The 17,459-nt window shown below is 36.1% G+C and overlaps 3 protein-coding genes across 3 annotated transcripts; 1 reads left to right on the top strand and 2 right to left on the bottom strand.

The window, feature by feature from the left end:
- LOC126786136 (low-temperature-induced cysteine proteinase-like) lies at positions 1 to 2,900 on the bottom strand. The gene is made up of 5 exons (XM_050511866.1): positions 2,335 to 2,900; positions 1,324 to 1,565; positions 1,086 to 1,226; positions 462 to 989; positions 1 to 332 (listed from the first exon to the last, which is right to left on the bottom strand). Exons 1-5 carry the CDS (start codon positions 2,840 to 2,842, stop codon positions 192 to 194), a joined length of 1,560 nt encoding a protein of 519 aa, XP_050367823.1. The 5' UTR covers positions 2,843 to 2,900; the 3' UTR covers positions 1 to 191.
- Positions 2,901 to 5,703: 2,803 nt separating this feature from the next.
- On the top strand, positions 5,704 to 6,574 carry LOC126786150 (abscisic acid receptor PYL12-like). The gene has a single exon (XM_050511887.1). It carries the CDS (start codon positions 5,853 to 5,855, stop codon positions 6,366 to 6,368), a length of 516 nt encoding a protein of 171 aa, XP_050367844.1. The 5' UTR covers positions 5,704 to 5,852; the 3' UTR covers positions 6,369 to 6,574.
- A 9,728-nt stretch (positions 6,575 to 16,302) lies between these two features.
- LOC126785733 (abscisic acid receptor PYL11-like) lies at positions 16,303 to 16,806 on the bottom strand. Its single transcript, XM_050511359.1, has one exon. The coding sequence runs from the start codon at positions 16,792 to 16,794 to the stop codon at positions 16,303 to 16,305; it is 492 nt and encodes a 163-aa protein (XP_050367316.1). The 5' UTR covers positions 16,795 to 16,806.
- Between the last annotated feature and the right edge of the window lie 653 nt (positions 16,807 to 17,459).

Raw genomic sequence — 17,459 nt, 5'->3', positions numbered from 1 at the left:
AGAAAATCATTTTCCCTTGATATATGTTTCCGTTTCTGGTTTTTTCTTACAGCATATATGTTCAATGAATCGATGTCCACGAGTACACTGTCTCAAGCAGTATCAACAAATGACTGGTTGACATTAATTTAAATAGGGAAGAGTAGCAACAACCTTCAATCCTCACCGAACAACAATTACGGTGCCCATTCTCAGCGCATTGCAGCAAACCGGTTCATCTTCCACTGTAGAGGATGGTATGTCTTCTCGGTTTCCTCGACTTTAGTCCATGGGAACTTGTGCTTGGCAAGCTTTCTCTTCCTGGCAGCTACTCCCAAGTAGTCTCTGCCATTCTATATAACAAAAAGAGAGCCCCAAGTTATTCAACTAGCCAGAGGCTGATTTTTAATAACTATCTACTATGTACTGCAAACTACATAGTTTTCAAGTATTGCATCAAAGGGACATAAGTATCTCCATACCTTAAGACACAGGCCTTCATCGACATCGCAAATGGGGTAGTCACTTGGACAGCAGTATTCAGTTCCTGTGCAGCAAACTGCATTCTCATATGGACAGCAACCATAAATGAAGCAGTTGCCAAAGAATTCATAGAGGCAACAACATGTCTCATCAGCCGGACAATAGGAAAAGTCTCCGCATTGGCTTGGTGAAGGAGAGGGTGGTGGTGGTGGTGGTGTTACTGGGGTAGGTGGTGGTGGTGGTGGAGAGGCAGGTGTAGGAGGTGGTGGTGGAGGAGTTGGGGATGGATAAGGAGAGGGTGCAGATGACTCTTTGGTAGGATATGAAGCCATGGCATTGACTGCACAAACCCCATACGTCAAATCAGTGTTCCTTCTGAGGTAAAAGTATCCTTCTATCCCCCAACTAGTTCCCCATGAATTCTTTACAATCCAGTAATCTTCACCGCTTTCAGAGCCATATCCTACTATTAGAACAGCATGATCAATTTCATTTGGATCGTCGGAGCAATCACCGTCATAAATACCCTGATTAAACGATATTGAATTTTAGACAATGTCTTTGATAACACATCAGATATCAAAGCCAACAATTGAAGTGAGATGAACAGAAATTAGGCTTACACTTGAATATAGTTGAAAATCCCAAGTAGAGCCATCTATACCAACGCTGATTGGTTGCTGAAGCACAGCACTGAAAAGACCAGCCTCTGTCTCTGGAACATCTGTATAGCTATCGATGGTCACAACTTTGCTGGTTTCCTCCTGATATAAGGAAACACCCAAATAAGAACAGAGCAAAATGAATGAAGCAATGTCTCAGAGACTCAGACAACTACAATATGCAAAGTAATAAGCTAACCTTGGTGACGTTGCAGGTACCATCAAACCCTGTGGTACTGGTGTAAGGATAATCAGATTCTGTGTCAATGCCACCATTGCTAATAACCCATTCAAAAGCATAGTCCATGTAGCCACCACTACAGCCATCGTTGGTAGTATCACAATCAACAAGTTCTTGCTCCGAAAGGCTAATGAGGTCTCCGGTGACCAGCGCGTTTATTCCTTCAATGGCTCCAGTGGAAGAAAATGCCCAACAACTTCCTGTGAACAGATCATAAGAGAGTTAGCTGATTAATTAGACAACTATAATTGGTAGTTTCCTGAAAAATTGAAAGAAAAAAAGAGAGATTCTTCTCAAAAACAGAAAAAGAAAAAGAAAGAAGAGATTAAAACATTAGACACAATTACTTGACTAACAAATTTACTTATTCAATATAACAGTAGAGACGGCCGAAAAGAAAGACAAAACCAGTCAATTGCCAAATATTTTCAGGACTGAAAGCTATATTCTCCGTTGTCAATGACCTTGTAATCTTGTATTACTAGGTGTCTAGGACATTTTTATCTTCTTCAAACACATAAAATTCTTTAGAATTTTTTTATCCAAAGCAATTTTAGCATTCTGAATCTGACCATATTTTTCTGATCATGAATAGATTGTCGGAAGTGATAGATACCAAAAGAATCAATGAAACCTTCCACAGAGAAAAAAGTCAATGAAGGACGAAACACCAATCAAAATTTTGGCTTTCTCTAAGAACCAGTTTTTTAAATTGCTTGAATTTAAAGTCTTCCCTTCAGGGGAAGATTGAGAATTTCTGTTCCTCTTTTGTTAATCTTTGCTGTTCATTATTCATTATGAAGTTTAGGAATGTGACAGTGCCTATTCTTGAGACACTAAATATGCATATGCATCTGTCCTCAGACCCTTAAAATCAATAAAATCAATCTAAAGAGGAAAGGATAAATTCTTATAACTAAGTGATCAAAATATATAGACTAGCCACTGAAACTAGTGATTGAAACATACCACAACTGCCTTGGTCCTTAACAGGAGTGACGATTCCCTTCTTCCTCCAATCCAAACTTGAAGGAGCATCTCGCGGCAGCTCTGCTTTCTCTTGCTGCTGCATTCTCCTCGCCAGTCTCTCCTTTTTGCTGATCGGCATTTGGATCTTTTTCGGCATATAAATCGCCCTGAACTCCTCATTGCTCAAATCAGCAAACTTGTTCAACCCAACTTTCTGAGTATCATGCTTATTAGCTGCAGCCTTTTTCTGTGCGTGTTTCTCCAGCACAAACCTGAGATTCCTCTTGAAATTCTCAAACCTCTTCTCATGCTCCTCAACATACTTATACACCTTTCTGTGTTTCTCCCTCCACAACCTGAAGAGCTCCACCACTCTCTCCTCAGCTGGAAAGTTCACTGCAGTTTCACTTCCCACTATGGAGTACTCACTAGGGAGACTATAGCACAAGCATGCTAGTGCTGCACAGATGACAAAGGCAAGAGCTAGTTCGATTCTGTGGCAACCCATGACTTCCTAAACAGGGTTTTCCACTGGTGAAAGTTGGGTTTGATTTGATCCATCTGCATTGTAATGTATATAAGGTGAAACAACTAACTATCCAGCTTGCGATCCAAGCCTACCAGTCAAATTTTGGTATTATAATCATTGTTGGTTCTTTTAGTCTCATCGTGTATTATCATCCCAGAAAGACGAGAAAGCAACTTGTTGTAACTTGTAAATGTGCTAATATTTTTTGTTTGTTAAGTACCAATATTTGTAGGTGGTTCTAGTGGTGAACGTTGGTACCCGTCTGCAGTTCATACCCTTTGACTTGCCTGTCATAGACTGGAAGAAGAAGCAGGTGACCTACCTTTCAACCCTCCTTATGTGGACGAATAAATTGGCCAAATCAATATGGACTTGTCTCAATATGTGGACGACAAACATAGGACATAGAATAATGGGCCTCACATTTAGGCCCATGGTACTACAAGCAGGGTAGAACGTACCGCCAACCCTACTAGCGTTTACCCTTTCACCTTAACAAGTCGTAATGGGTAGGGGTGAGCACGGGACGGGATGAGACGGGATCCCGCGTCATGTCTCACTCATTAAATTTGAGACAGGATTGAGACGAGATTTGTGTTTTTAAAAATTCGTCTCACTCAAGATCAATCCCGTCGGGATGTGACTGAGTTTATCCCACATTCTCAGACTTTAAATAATAAATACTTAATTTACTATAAATTTTAGTACAAATTATTGTAATAGAATAACATATAGATTGTTCTAAATTTTCTTCATCATCTACTTTGATACCATGAGTTTAATTATTATAAAATTAAATTAATCATTCGAATTATAGCATTATAGATATTGTATATAGAAATTCTAGTGTTATTGTACAAGAGAAACATATATAATTATATATTGTATATAAGATTATATATGTTCTGATTGCTAAGTTCATATAAATTTTCAATATACAAATCGTCTTTATTTATATCATATAACTCGAACTATATATTAATGAGAAAATTAACCGGGACTTGTTTATCTTTAGGAAATGAACAAAGGTCAAAGATTCATTCTTTGAAATTAGTCATTTCCTTATAAAATGCATCTAAGGTGTTCTCATAAATTATAAATGTATGATGATGATGAAATATTTGATGGTTGAAATTCAAATGAAATTTAAAACGAGACGGAACATGACGAGTGTGATATAAATTATTCGTCTCACGTCTCGTCTCATTATTATGAAACATGACGGGATTATGATGATACAAATTTTTTAGACATCCGTCCAATCTCATCCCTATAAATTTTGGGACGGGATCGAAATTTCAACTTTTTATACCCACCCCTAATAACGGGTCATGCACACCGGGATTTAACTTGTAGCATATTGAGCCATAACGGATTATTTATATAGTTTGTTAATATTTTTCGATAACCAATGAATCTGCCAGGGCCAGGCCAATGTTTGTATTTGGGAAACCCTATAACTACCTATTTCGTTAATAGTTCACCCATAACACGTTAACGCGCCATTTATCATGCTCATTAAGAAAGTTATGAACACGTTAACGATCCACTCATTAGGGCCCGCACATAAGCCCAATAATTGAGATATTTGGAGCACATTTTTCATTTTCCAAGAGGATATGTCTGATCATTTGATATGGGAGCAAAAGTGTCCCATAGTTTCTTTTGGTGGTATACGGTGTGTGGACAGCCATGAACAAACAATGCTAGTAAGTCTCCTACCATATGAACCTTCTAATACAACTCTCAAAACTCAGCATCACATATCATATAGAAATTATAGAATTATTTACCTCACAATATAGAGGTGTGTCATGTGTGGCCCTTGTGCATTTTAGATTATAAATGGATATGGAGCCTCACTAAGTCACTATATACTATTTGTCGTTTCTTCTATAAAAAAAACGACATTTATGGAGTAGATATTCAACAGTAGACATCACCCATTTATGGAGTTGTGTAAGCTAATTGAATAGTATTAGTTGGACAATTCATTGCTGTATTTAAAACTTGAGAGGTTAACCGACCAAAAACAAAAAAAAGTGTAGGCTGTGTGTGGAAAGATGTGGGTGTGGATAAGGATTCAAAAAGAGTTGAAAACTTCTGGAACAAAAAAAAAAGAGTTGAAAACTTCAAATCTACTAGTCCTATGCTCCTAAGCATCAAAGTTAGGTTGGATTGAACAATACTAGGTTCTTGCAGCCATTGTTTCTTGAAATATGAGAACAAGATGATAAATGGGATGAAGATCATTAAAATTCAAATTTGAACTTTACTTGAGCCTTCTGCTTTGATTGTCGAAGCCTTGCTGGATGATATTATTGGAGTTCCCAAGTTTAGAAGTTTTAGAACCAGCTATGCTGATTAAGTTCATTTTCTTTGTTAAGGGCTTTTAGATGCCAAAAAAAAATGAAGATCAATCAAAACTCAAATTATGAAAAACGTGTCAATTTAAAATTATTGAAATTACATAATTGTAGAATGTCTGCAACGTCGTTACTCTAGATTTTCACTAATTTCAGCAGTGTCGAACAAGATAGAGTACTATTCTATCTGATATTTTGTGCATTCTTCCATACTATTAATCCCAAGACGATAAAATAATTTTTCCAATAATCCCAAATGTGAAAAATACTTTGCATTATTATTGATCCATCCTACAACTTGGCTGAGTTGGCTCCACTACGGCAATTCATATTCATTGATAATTACAGGTCATGTGAGGACCAGCAAGTCAGGAAAAGAGCCGCCTTGTCCAATCAAAACCGATAGACATGCCGCCCAGGCATCAGATCGAATCGTATTCATCAAGTCCCAAGATTATTTATAAGAACCAAACCAATCATATTTGCTCATATAAATATCTTCCAAAGCCTTAATTTTTGCCAAGTTCTATCAAATTTTTTGTTTTTCCCTGGTTGTTGATTGGTTTTAGAACTAGAAACTAGAATCCCTTCTTGAAAATATATTCATCCATCAAACTTCTCTAATGAGTAAGCAAGATGGTCACCATGACAAGCCCCTCTTGCCAAACCAGTGTGGTTCAAGCCATAGCCAAATCATAGACGCACCGCTCCCCCTAGTTTGGTCCATAGTTCGTCAATTCGACAACCCTCAAGCGCACAAGCAGTTCATCAAGAGCTGCACCATGCGTGCCGGCGACGGCGGCACCGCCGGCAGCATACGTGAGGTGATCGTCAGCTCCGGCTTGCCGGGGAGTAGCAGCATGGAGAGGCTTGACAAGCTCGACGACGATAAGCATGTCATGAACTTCAGCATTGTGGGCGGTGATCACAAGCTTGCAAACTATAGTTCTATGACGACGCTGCATAAAGAAGACGGTGAAGAAGAAAAGGGTGGATCGAAGACGGTGGTGACTCAGTCGTATGTGGTGGATGTTCCGGCGGGGAGTAGCAAGGAGGATACTTGTTTGTTTGCTGATACTATTGTGGGATGTAACCTGAGATCGTTGGCCAAAGTCACAGAAAAGATGGCTGGTAAATAATTATAATTACCATTTTATTGAGATCTCAGAGTTCTTACTTGCTGAATCCATTTTGTGATTGTTCATGTTGTTTGAATCTTATGCTGCTGTTTGTTGACTTCTTGCCACTAATTGTGTGAGATTCCAGTAGTGTATGCTAATAAACTTCATGTAGTCTGCTTCGGATTCTAAGCTATTGACAATCTTTCATATTAATTTATATACAAGGTTTTTTTTTTTTTGCGGAAACAAATAAGGGTCTAGTCGCAGTCTTTGCCCTTGTTTGAATTTATTAAAGAGAACAAAAAAACAACAAAAGAGGGATAGATGGAGGACTAATGCCAACAAACTAATGAAATTGAGGAAAACCCAATTGGTCATTAGGACAATATGATAAAATAAACGCTGGAGGAACATCCCACCAGGCCATACCAAGACGTACAATATAGAAGTTTGTTCATCTTTTAGAGAAGTCAGTTGGTCAAGTATAGATGAATGATTTAACCAAATTTCTTGTACTTAAGAATTCATGAAAAACACAATGTTGTTGTAAAGCCATTTCATTAGATTTGCTCCAACATAGCCCTATAATACTGAGACAAAAACAGCAACATTAGCTCATACTACACAGTAGTTTCCAACAATATCTCAGATAATCATACTGTATGTGGCCAACGAAATCAGACAAAGGAATTGAATAGACAATCAAAATATATATATATGAATTCAATGTATACTTAACAGATAAAGAAATGCATTTTATAATATCTATTATATGCAGTTGAAAAACAATGATCAATGATACCCCTCAATTAGTGGCGGATCCTGAATAGTCACAGGGGATGCTTGAAGTTCTAATTTCTAAATCGAAGAAGAAGTAAATAGTAAGAATTTGGACGGTGTTTAAAAACCATGAAGTAATTTTTTTCGAACGCTTCGTTTTGGCTGAAGTTTTGATATTACATGATCTTAGTCTAATAACTTATAATCATTGAAAAACAATACTTATATTAGCCAACTACTAACAATGTGACATGACATCTAACTACCAAAATTGATAAGTGCACATATATAACCAAACAATTCGATAAAATAGTAGAACACAAAAGTCACAAAACAATCCGGGAATTTATAATTCTATTCAATTAATTCATACATCAAAAATACTTAATTATGTTAATTGAATGAATAAAGCAGCTTGAACCGATGAAGTGGATGGACAAAAACCTGCTTCTTCTTTATTATCTTCCTTGACTATTCCAAAAAGTAGCAATTAGAATTCAACTCAATCCAAACTTAAAATCAGAATAACCAAAATAATTAAACAAAGTAAAATTAAATCCTAATTCCAATTCCATCACCTCTTTCACTTGAGATTACCAAATAAAAATAAAAACTATAAATCTCCAATTCGATCTAGGGAGCTCGCCGAGTAACGCCACAAAACCACACTTGAGTAGTTAATGGAAGATGGTAGTATTGTGGTGGAGAGTGGAGCTAAGGTAGGGATTTGATTTAGGAATTAAGGCCTTAGACTTTGAGGTCGGGAAAAAAGTGAATTTAATTAATTACTATTATGTGCGTATGTGAAAATGTTGAGTGCCGATGGGTATAGAGGATGCTTCCACTTAAAAATGTATATTACTATTTTTTTTGTGATTCGTTAGGGATGCTCTTGTTATGTACCTTCTTACTCAATGTTCTAAAAATCCCCGCCTATGACCGCCTAGGCGCCCGGAGATCTTTGACCGTCTCAATTTTGGGCCGATTAATCCCCGATTAATCCTCTAAGCGCTGGTTTTTAACTGTTCGCCCGATTAACACCTAGCGTTTTTTAGAACCTTGTTTCTTACTAACTCAAACAAGAACAGAGTAGAACAAGAGTTTCTTATTCATCTTTGTTAGTATAACTTTGTATCAACGAAGTGGACCAGCAATTTTAGAGAAAACATTACTGGGGATGGTACGGTGTTCTTTAATCGCATACTAGTATCTGTCAGTTATCTTCTTGAACTGCACTTCTCAATTCTAGTCAACAACTTATAATACATATCATGTTGCCTTTGAACAAATTAAACTATCTCGCATCCTATGAGTGTGAAAAATAAAATTTAGCAATTAACGTGAGATGAGAGGAAAGTGTAGATGTGTGTCAGAAATAAACGTGGAAAGCAGACATTTGTGTTGTAAAATGAGATTAGATTTCTTCACTGTCCTTAACTTTTGAAAGTTATTTAATATTTAAAGGATAAAAAAGTAAAAAAAATCTATTTTGGCTAGTAAGCCCAATTTTAGTTATAAGAGTATATATATAAAAACGAAATGGACATATAATTGGTTCATTACTAGTCCGCTCACAATTCAAACAGACCCAATAATATCACAATATTGTAAAGTTTATCATATTATCTCTACTATGGACCAAAGTGTATCACTGTCCTGCAAAATTTTGGTGTCTAGTAGGAACTTCTTAGTTTCAAAGTTGATCATTTGACATTTTCCCTGTGCTTCTTTGTTTCTTACTGTCATCTTATCCCAGATAAATAGCAAAAGGATTGGACATAATTGATTTATATCTGCCACTTCATGTTTGTTAGGGCATCTCTAACAACCTAGCCATTTTGAATTTTTTTTTAAATTTAACAATTTTTAGGATAACTTATAACTCTAATAGAATAGCTATTTAAAAGCTAAATATAGTTTTAGCTAAATAATCTAACTAAATCTAGCTAGACAAGAAAAAAACTATTTAAAATTAAATATAATTTTTGCTGAATACACGTCTTAAAAGTGATATTTGACCATCATTTTTAGCTATTTTAGCTATGTAAAATAATGTTACTGTTAGAGATGACATTAGTATAACTTTGTATAAAATAAGCGGACCAGTAACTGTATGGATAAAATTACTGGAGACGATATTCTTTTATCACATTCTATATCCGTTAGTTATTTCTCTCCTCCTTCAACTTTATTTCTCAATTCCAATGCACATGCTTATAATGCCTTGGAACAAATTGATTATGCCAGCTGCGAAGAAATGTAATTGGTAATTACTACACTATCCAAACCGTCACAAATTTATCGTTATAATGTAAAGTTTATCTGCCAAAGATAAGTTATCCACTGTCACTTAAAATTATGGTCTGGAGCATGAAAGCTTTGTGTTTCTAAGTTTTATCATCCCCTAGGGGTGGCAATGGTACACAATTCTATTCTAACCAATTTATATACTAACCGTACCAAATATATTGGTATACCACTAAATTGGTACATGGTATACGGTACAATATACCGTACCATATTTTAAAAAATGGTTGGTAGGTGGTACAAATTTTTTGTGTACCATAGTATGCCGTACCAACCGAAATAGAAGTTTTATGAAAAAACTCTAATATATGCATCCATGGTGAGTCTAACTTGGTATTCTTCCATGCAAGAAGAAGCCAACTACCACTAAGTTATCATTACAATTACAACAACTCATGTAAAACAATATATATATATATATATATTCTTAAAAACTATATATATCCATAAATATTTCAGCCGTAGATTTAATGAAAAATAAATCTCAACCGTAATTTTTTGTTAAATTTATAATTTTTGGACTTTAACATGTTTAATTTATGACTTTGTACTTGGTAATTTGGTTAAAGTTGTATAAAACTTTGTATTTGTGTTGTTATTTGCTATTACTTATTTGGATTGGACCTATAAATTTTTGGGTCATAAACATATTGGTAGAAGCTCATTACCAACCGTACCAACCGAGTACCAACCATACCAATTAGTTGGTATACCAACGTTATTGATTGGTTTAAGTGGTGAATTTTTCATACCAATTATATGTTGGTTAGTACATGGTATTGGAAAAATGATGTTGGTATACCTATTAATCCACCCCTAATTTCCCCTATGCTTCTTTGTTTTGTTGCTGTCATTTTGTCCCAGATAAATTCCAAAAGGATTAGAAAAAAATTGGCTAATATCTGCAACTTCATCTTGGTGCAACCATTTGCATATTCATTATTTGTCCGGCTAAATTTTACAAATAGTGCATGAAATATAGCTCACTAATAATTTAGGTACATCAAGTTATAAATCATAGATTTCAGTACTCAAATTTAGAATTCTAACTCACTAATCATACACGACGTCAATGACGCCGTTATTAAGATGTCATGGGCCTTATTTGAGGGTTATTTTGGTCTATCAAAATTGTACTGGGCACCCGACTCCCTTTTTGCAGCACCCACCCCCCCCCCCCCCTTTCATTTCTAGCAGTTATTAAGATGTCATGGGCCTTATTTGAGGGTTATTTTCGTCTATTAAAATTATACTAGGCACCCGACTCCCTTTTTGCAGCACCCACCCCCTTTCATTTCTAGTTTTCTCCTCGGAAGAGGATCATCTCTTGACCCTTTGTGGCCTGAGCTTTTTCCTGACCTTTGAGGTGGAAAGAGATGTCAACACTTGGATACAATGCAACTAAAGGTCTATAATTCCCTAACACATCTACTTTAGTTTCTTTCTTCTTCTCTTTTGTTCTTTTTTCCTTTAGTACCCCTTTGTTTAGCTCTTGTATGTCGTTCTCCGGTTTGTCTTCAAGGCTCCAAGCTTATGGATTATGTCAATAAACTTGATAGAGATCCTCCATCTCATAGATGAGATAAAGAAGTATACAAATTCACAATTCAAATCAAAACTATCCATTTTGGGTGCAGAGATGATATTGGTTTTTACAAGAAACACGGAAGGTTTAATAAAATCCGCAATATTTCTTGACTGGCAACCAAAGAGAGAAAGAGAGGAGTAGTAGCTAACATGTTAGAGCTTGGAAAGTTGAGAGAGAGATGGAGAGAGAGTTGACAAAAAATTAGTTGAAGTGTAGTGAGAATTGAGAGAGCTGGGGAGAGGCAAAAAAATTGGAGTAAGAACCTGACTAAATTAAGAACCATCAGATGAAGTACTTTGTATATGTGTCACAATCATAAAGAAAGGTTAGGAATGTCTGAATGAATTCATATCCTCTCCTCATGGCTATTTTCCTCATATTGCCTCATAGAAATATATGGACCATCCGATTAAATTTGATGGAGATGATTATTTTCCTTCACTTAAAATGATACTTTCAGTTTCACTTCTTCTCTTTCTCAATATCTCCTTATATCTCTTTGTACTGTCATATTGTTCAGCACCAATGACCAACACAATCACAAAATGCAAGGAAAAAAGTCAACAATGAATGTGCATTATTTCCATTTAGCAATATGTATCTATAGAATCAAACACTTGTAGTATTGTAACTGAAACAAAATAAAGCAACTGATACAAATGCAAGGGAGTTCTATGAATTGGCTCTCAATCTAATTTTCACATATGCAAACTTTCTACGAACCCATAATTCTCTAAGATATGAGTACATTTATTTCTCCCAATCATTTGATGTTCCTGGGTGTGGCAATGGAAATGAAAATACGGATCCTGAAAATCCCATCATACTTAATTGAACATATTCTCGTGAACTTGGCTGGCCTGAGGATTCTTGATAAGGCATCCAAGACATTTGATTTGGCATATTCCGGTCATGCATCTATAGTGTATTAGCAGTAACATAATTAGATAGCAAAAAAAAAAAACCACATATACAACTAATATATCATGCCTAGCTATATAGCAAACACACACTTACGTTATATGGATGATAGATCATTGGCATGTAGTTACCATTAGCAACAACCATAGGATAGCAGATAGGTACCTAAGTGATGTAATGAAATAGTGAATCATAGAATCCCTTAATATTTGTATACTCATTATCGTCAACAAATAATATACCTGAGATGACTGTGAAAGAGATAACGAAGATTGATTGCACACATCTTTGTGAGGAGTATTGTTTGAAGCTCCAATGACCTATCATGATATATTTACCAAATTTAGCACCATATAAGAAAGAGAAAACCACAATGTATCAAATATAGCAAATGGTCACCTGAGATTGATGTGAAGAAGTTACAGGAGATTGGTGAACTGTTGTACTCTGTTTTGAAACTCCGGTTACCTATCATTGTATAAATTATTCAATAATGCTTATTATCAGCCAAATTAACATAATGGTGAAGGACAATATACATGCACAAGCTTCTTTTTGCTTTTGCTTAATGCAGCTTCTAAGACTCCTTTAGCTCTGCATTTTCCATGATGGGTAGCTTCTTTATTTTTTAAAACCTGTTGCTTTCACAATATTAACATTGTTAGAGCAACCAACATGTACATTTTGTTCCGAGTCTTCCACAACTTTTTCACCATTTATTTCTAAACGTAACAAATCTTCAACCATCTTTGCTAATTTATCAGCTTCCGTAGTTGCTAGCTTATATGCTTTCTCACTCTCAAATGCTCTGGATGCTAATTTAATGAGTTTAGAACATAAATTTCTATATCAAAATTTGTTATATGGTCTTGGATTCTCTACAATCTGGTGCCCATGCATATCTTGTACAACATAATCAACTCTTGCAATTTTGCTCCACCTCTCTGAGACATATTGAGCAGGAATTGTTTTGATGAGTGTAGTCTCTCTACCTTCTAGCATGACTTTTGATAGCATGTCTACACAAGAGACCTTCAATTTCAAACATTCTGCAACTACAAGATACAGTGAATTCTCCTTCTCTTTTTACTATCCGTTCCTTGGTGAATCCATCTCGAACAACTACGAAGATAACATTTTCACCATTGGAATCACACTTCATAATGGAATATTTCAAAGAGGCTTCAAATTGAGCTTGGAATACTTTAAATATCGCTTTTGTATAAACATCTCGTGCATGTATCAATATATCAACGTCCAATTTGCAGTGAACAATCCAAAATAGTAGATCATACTTGGCTTCTAATTCCTTATATCGCTTGTCATACACCATTGACTCAAATTGAAAGAAAAACTCAGGCATTTGGATGTTTGATTTCAAATAGCCCTTCCGGCTAGCATTACAACTTTCACTAAGTTGAGTACTTTGCATACCTGTTGACTATGTCCACTTAACATATGCATGAACCCATTTTTTTCTTATTGCAAATGTCGCAGTCAACCAAGGATCATCATGAGCATTGTACTCATCAAGCATGGACTCCAAGCACATAGGAATTCATTTTCTTCATCAATCTAATAAAGAAATCTATTGAGCACATTGGTCTCACTTTCACCATCAAATTTCTTAAATAAAAAGCCAATTTTTTTCAGGGCATTTTTCATCAAACACCACACACAAAGACGGTGGTACGTGTCAGCCATCACATGTAGTACAGCCTTGATAATCGGTGCATCTTGATCAGTAAAAATAGTTTGTGGGGTCTTCCCACACATCGCCTTCAAGAAAGTCTCAAACAACCATATGAAGGATGCAGTTGTCTCGTCATACATCAGAGCAGCTCCAAATATAACCGCTGTTTGTGGTTATTTAGTCCAACAAACACCGCTAATGGTCGATTTGCTTTATTAATTTTGTAAGTTGTATCAAAACTTACAACATCTCCAAAGATACCATAATCCATAATCATTTTAGCATCTGTCCAAAAGACGTTGATAATTTTTTCCTCAGCGTCCAACTGCACCTCATAGAAAAATGATGGATTCTCCAACATTTGTTTTGAAAAATATTCAAACAAATAGGTAGCCTCCTCAAATTTCATTTTCTTTTATCGGGTTGTTCGAAGATAGTTCTTCTGGTCTTGCTTTGTAAATCCTAATGACTCCCTTCCGCTAGCTTGTCTGCCCATTAGTTCAAGTGCAGACTTCAATGGAACTCTAGAATCTACGGTCAAGTCTATAAATGCACCATTTAACTCTGTCACACCATGTTGAGAGGGCATCATATGCACACACTCTTTTTTAACAAGAGGATGATTGTGCTCTTCAGAGAAACGGTAAACCCAGAACTTACATGTAGGTCTATCCAACTTAATGCCCATAAGCGCTCCACATCTGGTCCTTTTCTGTGCTCTTGGGTTTTTTGTCAAATCGTCTCTCTTATCCTTCCCTCACTCACCTTCCTTACAACAAATGAAAGTTCTTGAAGTAAGTACACCAGATTTACCTCTGCCACAACCATCTCTTCTAATACTAAAGCCCACATGGCGTCCATACTCATTATAAAAGTCATATGCCGCTTTCTCACAATCAAACTCCATATCATATTTAGGTTTCCAAAGCAAGTCTTCTTTTGATTGCTCCAAATTACACTTTGTTTCTTCCTCATACTCTACCATGCTCTGAAATTATATTCAAAATTGCCAAAAATAATCAATTGCAGGAACCAAAACAAAGCAAGTAATATTGGAAGAGTGTATTAGTAATTTAGCTAAAAACAATCTTCATCACCCAAATTGTTATAAAGCAAGAAAAATAATATATAACTTCCTAATCATTCACAATAACCATGCATGCATGCCAATATGTTATTTCCCAAAAGTTTGAACTAGGATAGCTAACCCAAGTTCATGATTCGATCGATCATGACAAATATTAACTCAAATCAATTGCAATTAGACATGGTGGAGTATGAATCACAAACTAATCCGAACAAAATAAATATTTAAAAACATAATACGGTAAAATATGATTAGTTCGATCCAAACAATAAACCAAACATCGGGTATTAAATAAATGTCGAAATGGGGATGAATCAGTACCTGAGGAGCTTCAATTTGCTGGAATTGGGTTTTTCTTTGGTGTATGTGTCTGGGCTTTAAAAAAGGGAAGGAGAGAGACGTAGGGTTTAGAGAGAAAAAAAATAAAGAAAGAAGAGTCTATGTTAGAGAGAGAGAGAGATATATATATATATATATATATATATATATATATATATAAGGAGATATTGAGAAAGAGAAGAAGTAAAACTGAAAATATCATTTTAAGTGAAGGAAAATAATCATGGCCATCAAATTTAATTGGATGGTCCATATACCTCTATGAGACAATGTGAGGAAAATAGCCATGAGGAGAGGATCTGAATCCGGTCAGGAAGATCCTCTCCTGATCCTTTCTTCGCATCTAATTCAATAGTTCATCTTTCTCAAAGATCTAAACCAGAAAGCCACTGAAATCCCCATAGACGACGAGTAAGCGAAAACAATGGTTGAAAAAGAGCCCAAGGTCGAGAGAAAGGTCGGGAGAAGGAGATGGGTTTGATTTAGCGCGAGAGAGAGCGAGATGGGTTGTGGTTCCGGCGATGTCGATAAGGTTATATTTTTCTTAAATAGCTTTATGAATTCAAGCTTCCCATTGGGCTCATATGAGTCATATCCATAACCCATCAATGTCTTGAAGATGGTGGAGTCAATGGAGGTTGTTAGAGAGAGCAATATATTACCAATTTATCCCTAACAACAATGGACGCCAACATAAATTTGACGATTTATTAACCGCATGCATACATTATAATTAGAATTTTTAAGGTAATGTATCAAAGTTAATGATTTAAAACATGAGACACCTATATTAATAGTGGGTTATATTTCATGTATTGTTGTTAAAATTTTCCCTCCTTGTGACCAGATATTTTGTACCAGATTCTCAACTATGGTCGATAGTTGTTGAACATTACTCGTCTGTTGTACTTCTTTTTCGTGTTATTTTTGCATGAAAACGCCAGAAACCCAGAGATGGTATAGAATTTGATATCATGAGGTCGGAGGAGTACAAAGGATTACAAGATCAGTAAAAAAAAAACGATGGTAAACCCTGTGCTTCTACCTAGAAAAGTCTGAGAAGTATTGCAAAATCTCACCAACTAAACCAGCCTCCTAAGAAGGTATACAGCAGGTATGATAGTTATCACATAATGACTAGTTGACCACTACCATAAGAAGTCAAGAAAAACAGCATACCAGGAAAACAACAATCACAAAACAGCAAACCAATGTAAAACGAAAACATAATAATTAATCAATCCATCCGTTCTGCAACTCTAGCCAGTAACCGGAGGTTGTGACCTATGATAGTATCAGCAAACAAGCAAGTATCCTCTTTACTACTCCCAGCAGGAATATCCACCACGTAAGATTCAACCACAATAGTCTTCCTACCTTCTTCCTCTACATGCGCCGTAGTCGTAGATTTGTAGTTGACAAGCTTGTGTTCGCCGCCAACGATGCTAATATTTAGGACATGATTCTCATCATCGAGCTTGTCAAGCCTCTCTACGCTGGTTTTACCAGGTAAACCAGAGCAAACTATCACCTCACGAATGCTCCCAGCGCCTCCGTCCCCAGAGAACATTATGCAGCTCTTTACAAAGAGCTTGTAGGCCTGAGGTTTATCAAATTGGCGAAGGATTGACCAAACCAGAGAGAGTGGTGCATCTATGATCTGCACCAGACTTGAGCTACACTGATTTGGGAAGAGAGCATGAATATGGTAGCTGTTCATTTGGATCATGTACCAGCTAGGCTTAGGTGACAACTGCTGTTGCTTTCTTTGTTGGTATAGTTGGTGACAATTGTACTGATGGTTATATAGAGGGATTGTAGATTGGCATAGAATTCACTTTGGTGAGGCCAAAAAGAACCAAGAGATTGAGGCTTTATGCAGTTGTTGATTAAATTCAATGCATTTGGCTAGAATGCTTGGAACTTGGGTTTCCAGTTCCCGAGTTAAACCCTATCTGTGTGTTCCCTTAAACCTCATAGCACGCGGATTGATGTCATAAAAGAGAAATACAAGTTCTCAATTCTTATGATAGATGCAGTCAACTGTTACCATGACTCATATTGCATTATAAGCAGAATACATTGTCTTCTAAAGTTACGATCAAAACCAGTCTCTTGTTTCTCTAACTAATGACTGAGATTCAGTGCTTCCTAGATTCAACATAAACCCAACAACTAATAGAATTTATAGAATACACACCTGTTGTTTGAAGTTTGAACATCAATTCATCAGCCTTCTTGATATGCTCCTAGATTACCCCATCATAGTAAAACAGAAAAACAGGCACAATATTGCCTCATATAAACACTAATCTCAGAAATTTCCAAATCTCACACATCATGGCCACTGTATCACACATATCAAAAGGCTGAGCATATGAAACAAGTCACGGT

Source organism: Argentina anserina, chromosome 3, assembly GCF_933775445.1.
Source record: "Argentina anserina chromosome 3, drPotAnse1.1, whole genome shotgun sequence".
Lineage (NCBI taxonomy): Eukaryota > Viridiplantae > Streptophyta > Magnoliopsida > Rosales > Rosaceae > Argentina > Argentina anserina.
The sequence above is the reverse complement of the archived record's forward strand: the minus strand, read 5'-3'. Positions and strand labels throughout refer to the sequence as shown.